Raw genomic sequence first — 9,589 nt, forward strand, 5'->3', positions numbered from 1 at the left:
CCTAGGAATTGCATCAATTTCCAGTCTATACATAAACTTCTATAATTCATAAAAGTATCAATTTCTTGTGCTGTAAGATTCCAAGCTATAATTTTGAAGCCCTCCAAATATTGTGAGGGTTGTCAAATCATTGAATCTCTTCCTTTTGATGCCCAAGTTTCGCAGTTCTCGAGTTCGGTTGCCCCTTTGACACGGCTGGACTTTGGGTATCTTCCACAACTTAAAAACAGTTGAGCATAAAGTCAAAAATGTGTTACATGCCTTTGTTTTGTCTTTCTCGGGTCGCAAATAAAAAATAGTTTCCTTCAGTTGCAATGAACTTTCCATGTTTTCCTGATAGATTATTTTAATTTCGAAATGAACTTTCCACGTAATCCTGATGGACTATTTTAATTTCCAAATTAGACTTGTTCACATGGCCAGCTAATCCAATGAAAATGAAAACGATGTCAACCATTGAATCTATGGCCGAATTCTTATCAGATCAACAAAAATTTTGTACTTTAACCATTGCTGCTGTCTCAAACATCAAAAGGTTAAACACTTTTTTCTTTATGTGAAGAGAACAATGGCAGAACCAGTTTCGTTCAATATAGCTGATAGGATCCTGGGAAAGCTAGGCAACCTTGCGGTCCAGGAAATGGGATTGGCATGGGGTGTCAAAGAAGAGCTTGAGAAACTGAAAAATACAGTTTCCACCATCAAAGCTGTGCTTTTGGATGCCGAGGAGCAGCATGCAAAGAGCCACGAGGTTAGGGATTGGCTTGGAAAGCTTAAAGATGCAGTTTATGATGCAGATGACTTGCTAGATGATTTTTCAACTCATGTTTTGCAACGCCAAGTCATGATGATGCCGGGGAAAAGGGGGATAAAGCAGGTAAGCTTTTTGTTTTCAAAAGCAAACCAAGTAGCTTACAATCTTAAGATAGGTCATCAAATCAAGGCCATTAGGGAGAAATTAGATGCAATAGCTGCAGACAAAACCAAATACCACTTTACAGATCAGTCCCCTATAATCATGCCAATTGTAAAGGTTGAGAGGAAGCAGACACATTCGTTTGTGCGAAAGGAAGATTTAGTTGGGAGAGAGGGTGACAAGGAAGCCATCATGAAAAGGTTGTTGGACTCTGACGTTGTGGAAAATGTTTCAGTCATACCAATAGTTGGGATAGGGGGGCAAGGCAAGACCACTCTAGCTCAAATAGTGTACAATGATGAAAAAATTGTGAAACATTTTGAGTTGAGAATATGGGTTTGTGTTTCCGATGTTTTTGATGTTAAATTAATTGTTCAAAAGATTTTGGAGTCTGCAACTAATGCAAAATGTGAATATTTTGAGATGGATTCCTTGCAAACTCACCTTCGTAAAGGAATTGATGGCAGAAAATATTTACTCATCTTAGATGATGTATGGAATGATAATCGGGAGAGGTGGCGAAATTTGAGAGATTTGTTAATGAATGGTACGAGGGGAAGTAAGATAGTAGTCACTACGCGTGCTCAAGTGGTTGCTGCCATTACAGGCACAACCGAACCTAGGGAAGGCAAAAAAATCCGTACCCGACGGGTTTCGGTCCGACCCGATTTTTTAGGGTCGGTTTTTTTTTTTGAAAATCGGGGGTCGGGTCGGGGTCGGGTCGGGTAGCATGAAGACAAAGTCGGGGTCGGGTCGGGGTCGGGTTTTAGGCAAACCCGACCCTACCCGACCCGATATATATATAAAAATAATTTTTTTAATTAATTTTTTAATTTTTTAATTATATATATATTTATATAATGATATTTTTAAATATTTATATTTAAAAAATAATATTTTATTAATTTCGGGTATGATCGGATCGGGTACGGTTTATATAGTGTCGGGTCGGGTTCGGGTTCGGGTATGAAAAAACAAAAAAAAATTTCGGGTAGGGTCGGGTTCGGGTTTTTTATGCATTAAGTCAGGTCGGGTTCGGGGCGAGCAAAACCCGCCCCGAACCCGACCCGATGCCAACCCTGACCGAACCTTATCTGTTGGATGGTCTTCCAGAAGACACGTCTTGGTCCTTGTTTGAAAAAATGGCATTTAAAGAAGGCCAAGAGCCAAATAATTCGAGATTAGTAGCAATTGGGAAGGACATTGTCAGAAGGTGTGCTGGAAATCCCCTTGCCATTAGGACCATAGGAGGTGTTCTATATACAAAAGATACAGAAACAGAGTGGCTCTCTTTAAAAGAGGGTCAACTTTTGATGGTTCCTCAAAAGGAAGATGGCGTATTATCCATACTGAAGTTGAGCTATGAACAGCTGCCACCATATTTAAAACAGTGCTTTGCTTACTGTTCCTTGTTTCCCAAGGACTATGAAATTAACAAGCAAATGCTGATCTCACTTTGGATTGCAGAAGGGTTTATTCAATCATTCCAAGGAATTCAATGCCCTGAGGAGTTGGGTGATCAATATTTCATGGATCTCCTAAGGCGATCTTTTTTCCAAGATGTAGAATATGATGAATGGGGCAATGTCATAAGTTGCAAAATGCATGATCTCATGCATGACCTTGCTCAACTAGTTGCAGGGAGTGACAGCTCCATTGTAGATCTGGATTGTAAAAACATATCTGACAGGATTCGTCATGTATCATTCAATGCTGAGTTAGATTCATCCTGGAAAATTCCAACCCCGTTGCTCAAAGCAGACAAAATCCGGACGTTTCTTCTTCCTGTACAACCTATTCATCGTGTGATTTTGGACAAGGTTGATCATGATGCAGTCATTTCAAGTTTTAAACTTCTGCGTGTATTAGATCTACACAATACAGGTCTTGGCATTCTGTCAAGTTCCATCAGTAAGTTGAAACATTTGAGGTATCTGGATCTCTCCAAGAATGAAGTCATCAAAAGACTCCCAAGTTCCATTACTGAGTTGCTTAATTTGCAGACACTGAAACTCTATTCTTGTAAGAGATTAGAGGAGCTGCCGAGAAAATTAAGAAACATGACCAGTCTTAGGCATCTTGAGACTGGTCAGTGTACTGGTTTGACACATATGCCATCCGGGATTGGACAGCTAACTTCACTTCAAACATTAACACGATTCATAGTGGGCGTGGACTCTTTCGAAAAGACTAGTGGGGGTCTAAGGGAATTGAAAGACCTAAATGACCTGAGGGGAGAACTAATGATAGCAAAGCTGGAAAACTTGAAAAATGTTGCATCAGAATGCAAGGAAGCAAACTTGAAGGAGAAACAGCACCTTGAGGTGTTGACATTAGAATGGAGCCGAGAAGTTAATAATCATATAATTTTTGAAGAAGATGAAGCATTGTTGGAAGGCCTCCAGCCACATTCAAATCTTCAAGAATTTCATGTTTATGGATATAGAGCTGAAAGGTTCCCGAATTGGATGCTTTTTAACATGTCATTGCTACTCCCAAACTTACTTGAAATCACCATATGGAGTTGCAATAGATGCATACATCTCCCATTGCTCAGCCACCTTCCCAAGCTTAAGGTGCTTAGGCTTGAAGTGATAACTGCTGTGGAGTACATTGAAGATAGCGGTGCTGAGTCTTCTTCATCTTTATCATTTGGAGGCAATCTGTTGAAAGGAGGAACCGAAGGTAAAGAATTCTTCCCTTGCCTAAAGGAATTAATGCTTTTTGACTTGCGTAATCTGAAGGGATGGTGGAGGGAAGACTCTGCAGTTGCTGATGATAATTGTGGCAAAGCAGCAGCATCACCACAAAGGCCATTGGAGCAGAAGGAACCAATGCCTTCATTCCCTTGTCTTTCAAAATTAAGCATTGGGATTTGCACTAATCTGACATATATGCCATTGCATCCTCATTTGGAAGAACTGCAGCTAAAGAATGTGAGTGCAAAGCTCTTGCAACAGTCAGACATGATAGCAGCAGGAACAGAAGAAATTCCAATTGCAGCGGCAGCAGCAAATTTTTTGAAGTTGAAGGTTATGCATATTGATGGTATCATAGATTTGCTGTCATTTCCAGATAAGAGGCTTCATCATCTTACATCTCTTCAGCATCTATCCATAGAAAACTGCCCCAAATTGGTATGCCTACCCGAGGAAGGATTGAAGAGTTTAGCTTCACTCATGTTTTTCTATATTCGTGGTTGTGAAATGTTGAAGTCACTTTCTAAAGGGTTCAGACATCTAAAAGCCCTTGAAGAGCTTGAAATCAAAGAGTGCAGAGAGCTTGATCTGTCAAAAGATGTGGAGGAGAATGCCATGGAATTGCAATGCCTAAAGAGCCTCCGCACACTGAAAATTGGTGATATGCCAAAATTAAGTTCTCTGCCTGATGGTCTTCAACATATCACCACACTGAAATATATTCAGATTTCAAGCTGTTCTAATTTGAAGATATTGCCGGAATGGATTTGCAATCTGACTTCAATTCAAAGATTTGAAGTCTTTGACTGTCCTCAGTTGGCATCATTTCCACAAACACTGTGCTCTGTCAAATCCTTACAGTACCTGGAAATTTCGAGTTGTCCACAGTTATTGGATACATGCCAAAACAAAACAAGCAAAAATTGGTCTATGATTGCTCACATCCCCGAGATTTTCATTGATGGAAAGAAAATGTGACCTCAACTGATACATATAGATAAAATTCTCCATTGGTTGTCTTTTACAGGTATGGCAAGTTTCCTTATGTCTCAGTCTCATCAAGCAAGCCATCTTTTTCATTCTCTGTATTAACCTGTTTTATTGTTTTCAACATTATGCAGGGGAAAACAAACAATTACGATGCAGAGAAATCCAGAGAAAGCATATGTTGATGTAGATATTCAAAGCATCTGCTTCTTTAATAATTCCATTTTTTTTGGAGAAACATTGTACATTAGTTGACGTTATAGGTTGTCAGGAAAACCATTTGCACCTGCAAAACTTATGCTGAATTACCAAACAAAACTTATTTGTAAAAAAGTTCATGATTTGCCCTTTTCCTTTGTCTTTCCTTTTTACTCAATCATATATCCCTCAATCCTCATTCTTAGAGATGTTCATAGACCTAGGTTTGAGTAGAACTCGTATTTAATGTTAATAACTTATATACTTGTTTAGGAATAATTCGATTCAAAATTTTAAATTTCAAAATTTTTTCATATCTAATTTAAATTAAAAAAATATATTTCAAATCTATTCGTTAAACTTAATTTATACTAATAAAAAAATAAAAAATGATTAAATTAAATTTAATAAAATTATATTCAATTCACATATATAAAAATAATATAATAATAAAAATTTAATAAAATATATATAATTTTTATTTTTTTATATATAAATTAATTTATATATAATTAACATATATATAAAAATAAAAAATTTATATATATGAGAATTTGAATTGAGCTGGACTGATATAAAATTTAAATAAATCTAAAATTTATGTTCTAATTCATTTAATAAATTTTAATTTTTTATTTAAATCCTCTTAAAATTTTAACGTAACTTAAAACTTAAAACTTAAACGAATAATTTAACTCTAAGTCTACTCACGCTAGTCCAACTATTTTTTTTTTGGTTCTTACCTGGGCACTGACCTAACATTACAAAAATTAGGTTTGAGTGATGACCAATAAGAGAGCTGAAAAGAAAGCAAGTAATGAAAATAGAAGAATGATTTGAGGGAATGTTTTTGCTTTTGTTTCTTATTCAATTGGGTTTAGTAGGGGTGAGCATTAATTCATTATAATCGATTTAATAAATCAAAATTATCAAAAAAATATTAATTTAATTTAATTTATTCGATTTCGGTATCTATAGATTAAAAAATATAGCTTTCAAAATTGATAATTGATTAGGCGGATTAATTGACTTTATTAATTTGTTTTAAAATTTTTTATATAAAATATATATTTTATATAACATATAATATAAATATAAAATAATATAATTTGTATATTTTTAAATAATTACAACCAAATAAATGGATCAAATTGAATGATTTAAATCAATTTGGATTATTTCATTTAATTACATATTTAATTCAATTCAATTCGATCAAATATTTTAAATGAAGTCAGTTAACTTAATCACAAAATTTTCCAAATCACGTCGACCTAAAGGCTTTTCGGTATCTCACTTAACATCCGTTTTAAACAAATATATTAGATGTAAATGGCTTTTAAAGATTAGTATCCTTTGTTCTATTTTTTTAATTTTTTTAAACGTTTCAAAATTATATTATTTTTTTTGAATATTTAAAATTTTTATTTTTTATATTTTAAAATTATATTTATTTTTAATATTAAAAATTATAAAATTTTAATCTTATAAATTTTTTTTTAATTTTAATATTAAATATATTAAAATTAAAAATTTTATTTAAAACTTTATAAAAATTAATATTAAACAAATGTTTTGGAAAGAAGAGTGTTAAAAAAAAACCCATGGCATTTGACTTGTAAAACATTAAGAAAAAGACGCAAATTGTTGTCATTAAAATTCAAAGCCATGACGTGGATCAAGGAAGAAAGTATTAATATAATTAATTTAGTCTTAATTAATGTAATATAATAATATAATTAATTTAATCATAACTGAGATTTACATTAGAATTAAAAAATAATTTTAAATGGGGTGGTGGTGAGGGGCCCACTTTCTCATTCTCTCTCTCTCTCTCTCTCTCTTCGATCTTCTGTTTCTTTAATTCAACTGAGAAATCGGAAATCTAAAGCAGCCAAGATTCTCTCCTCTTCTTCCAATTTTTTTTTTTTAATTTTAAAATTATTTTTGCAGTGAAAAAAAAAAGGATAAGAATGAAATTGTTGTTGTTGTTGGTGTCGGTGTCGGTGTCGGTGTCGGTGTTGGTTAATGTCGTTCCGGCAGCAGTTGGCTTTAAGGTTTCACAGGAGACGGTCTCCTCCTTGTCCACCGCTTCCAACTTGCTACTCCGCCGCTCCTCCGCTTCCTCCACGTGATGCTTCTTCCTCTTCTTCCGCCCTCATGTCTCCCGAAATTTCGATGCTCATCCGCCGAGCTGCTGTCATTTTCACGCTCCTCACACTTTCCGCTTTGCTTCTTTACACTGCTACCGATTCCCTCCGTTCGTCGTCCGTTTCCCTTTCTTCTTCCTCTTTCGCTCGGATTTTCCCTTCTTCTTCTCCGGTCAGTTCCCTTTTCCTTTCCTCTCTATTCTTTCGCTTGAAGAAGCTTTACATCTAAAGTTATTTTCCTACAGAAGAATCCCACGCAACAGCTTGAACAAGTTTTGGAGCATGCTTCCATGGTGAACAAGACTGTTATTTTAACGACTTTAAATGATGCCTGGGCGAGTCCCAATTCAGTTGTTGACCTTTTCCTTAAAAGCTTTAAGCTTGGAGATGGCACACATAGGCTTTTGGACCATTTGGTGATCATTGCCTTGGATCAAAAGGCATATAATCGTTGTCGAATTGTACATAAGCATTGCTTTGCTCTTGTCACTGAGGACGTTGATTTTCATCAAGAAGCATACTTTATGACCCCACACTACCTGAAGATGATGTGGAGAAGGATTGATTTCCTACGATCTGTCCTCCAGTTGGGTTATAGTTTTGTCTTCACGGTATTTGCCTTTTCTCTTTCTGGAAAGCTTAATCTCATTAGTTTGACCAATCGTTGTTTTTTGCAATGGCTGTTTTTGTTCTAGAATGGATGACTCTTCCTATATGTGTAGTCTGATATCTGACTGAATAAAACTTCTTGCTTTTAGAATTGTTAAGCTGTATTGGAAGCTTTCATTGGTCCAACAATCAGAAGAAAATTGGTTGTTGCTGAACGATGTACATCATATAAGCTTGTTTGCTGTGGTGCAGTCTTAAACATTGCAGGAAATGCTTAAAGAATCATCAAGAAATAATAGATATGAAAGTTCTCAGACTTTCTGTATTTCAGAGCTACAAGGTGTTGGGTTTTTTTTATGTCCGGGAATAATCTTACTGCTCTAAGACTAGTCTTTATTTATGATTTTCTGAAGAACATACGTTTTACTGTCTGTATAACATAATAAAACTAAAAACCATATTGTGACCCCATCTAATTTTGTGGAATGTTGGTTAGAATGTCAAAATAGGACTATGACCTCTGTCTTCTTGAGGCTATACTGGTATGCATATGTAGTGAGTAATGGCAATCATTTTGCACAAACAAGAGTTTTCTTCTCTCTGTTCTTGTACAGGTTCAGTTCTGTGGTGCTGCACCGTTGTCTCTCGTGAAATGTAGCACTATTTATTTTGGTCAGTAGAAATAGACAAACTTAGATACAGTCTCTAACATGTTGATACACAAAGTGGGACGAGGGATAGCAGGGAATAGTTGGGGTGGCTACAACATTCTCTTAGATGCAGCCTTGTCTCACATGTTCATAGCTTTTCTCAGTTATATTTATGGATCTTACTCAAATCTAATGAACCTTGTGAAAGTGCTTATCTGCATGTTTAATGCCGTTTTCATTGGTTTACTTATCCAGGATGCTGATATCATGTGGTTTAGGGATCCATTTCCACGTTTCTTTCCAGATGCTGATTTCCAGATTGCATGTGACAATTTTTTGGGCAGACCTGATGATTTGAATAACAGACCCAATGGGGGATTTAACTATGTAAAGTCTAATAATCGGTCCATAGCATTCTACAAATTCTGGTATTCTTCACGTGAAACTTATCCAGGATATCACGATCAGGATGTTCTCAATATGATCAAGTTTCATCCTTTCATCTCAGATATTGGACTGAAAATTAGATTTTTGGATACTGCTTATTTCGGTGGTCTTTGTGAACCTAGCAAAGATATGAATGTAGTATGCACAATGCATGTAAATTGCTGTTATGGTATGGATAGCAAGCTTCATGATCTTAAAATTATGCTTCAAGACTGGAGAGCTTTCATGTCGTTGCCACCGGATCTGAAGAATGAATCTATTATCTCCTGGAGGGTCCCTCAGAATTGCAGGTACTCTTGCTGTCTAAATCTGGAATATTTGTTTTTGTCTTTCTATCATACTATGCATTGTAAGTTAATATGATCTGGAACTTTTTCCTCAAAATGGTTTCTCAGTTCTTTCAACTGTATTACAGTCTCAGTTCTTTACGCCATTTTGATTCACCCCCTCCTGAGATGGATGTTCACCAAGAGGAAGAAGATTGATTGGAAATGTACATATGTTTATATTATTTACTGTAAAAAGATGATGACAGGGTAGGTTTTCTGGTTCCTTTTGATTTTTGTGATAACTCTCAATTCACACACGGATTTGATGATAGTGACTTTACATTGTCCATTGGCTTCCATTGCTTACTGTGCCAATCCTCACCTTCCTCATGTTACCTCTCTAATCTAAGTATATCGGGATTTGAACTTCAAATCTATTGTATGTCACTTTTTAAAAGTGATTAAATGAATTAACTGAACAAAACTTCAGATTCGTATTTCATTTTATTTTTGCAATCACCTCTAGTTGTTAAAGAAGCTTGAAATGTCTTAACTTAACACCAAAAGTAAGGCTTATTGGAGTGGGCTCCTTTTAGCAAGTACATGTCTAAACATGAAATGCCCAATGAAGGACAAAAATGTGAAGGGAAAAAGGACAAGCTAT

The 9,589-nt window shown here is 35.5% G+C and overlaps 2 protein-coding genes across 3 annotated transcripts; both read left to right on the top strand.

Moving 5' to 3' along the window:
* Positions 1-134: 134 nt before the first annotated feature.
* LOC111282572 (putative disease resistance protein RGA1) lies at positions 135-4,990 on the top strand. The gene is made up of 3 exons (XM_089760603.1): positions 135-1,527; positions 1,998-4,642; positions 4,737-4,990. Exons 1-2 carry the CDS (start codon positions 569-571, stop codon positions 4,591-4,593), a joined length of 3,555 nt encoding a protein of 1,184 aa, XP_089616729.1. The 5' UTR covers positions 135-568; the 3' UTR covers positions 4,594-4,642; positions 4,737-4,990.
* A 1,583-nt stretch (positions 4,991-6,573) lies between these two features.
* On the top strand, positions 6,574-9,427 carry LOC111281747 (uncharacterized protein At4g15970-like). Of its 2 annotated transcripts, XM_022869381.2 has the most exons (4): positions 6,574-7,122; positions 7,196-7,561; positions 8,465-8,946; positions 9,072-9,427. In XM_022869381.2, exons 1-4 carry the CDS (start codon positions 6,829-6,831, stop codon positions 9,139-9,141), a joined length of 1,212 nt encoding a protein of 403 aa, XP_022725116.2. In that variant the 5' UTR covers positions 6,574-6,828; the 3' UTR covers positions 9,142-9,427. The 2 variants fall into 2 exon arrangements, with proteins under 2 accessions (XP_022725116.2, XP_022725115.2); XM_022869380.2 differs by having other exon boundaries at positions 6,584-7,122; positions 8,465-9,427.
* Positions 9,428-9,589: the final 162 nt, after the last annotated feature.

The sequence above is a fragment of the Durio zibethinus genome, chromosome 5 (genome assembly GCF_047325235.1).
Source record: "Durio zibethinus cultivar Kanyao isolate XHJ-2024 chromosome 5, ASM4732523v1, whole genome shotgun sequence".
Lineage (NCBI taxonomy): Eukaryota > Viridiplantae > Streptophyta > Magnoliopsida > Malvales > Malvaceae > Durio > Durio zibethinus.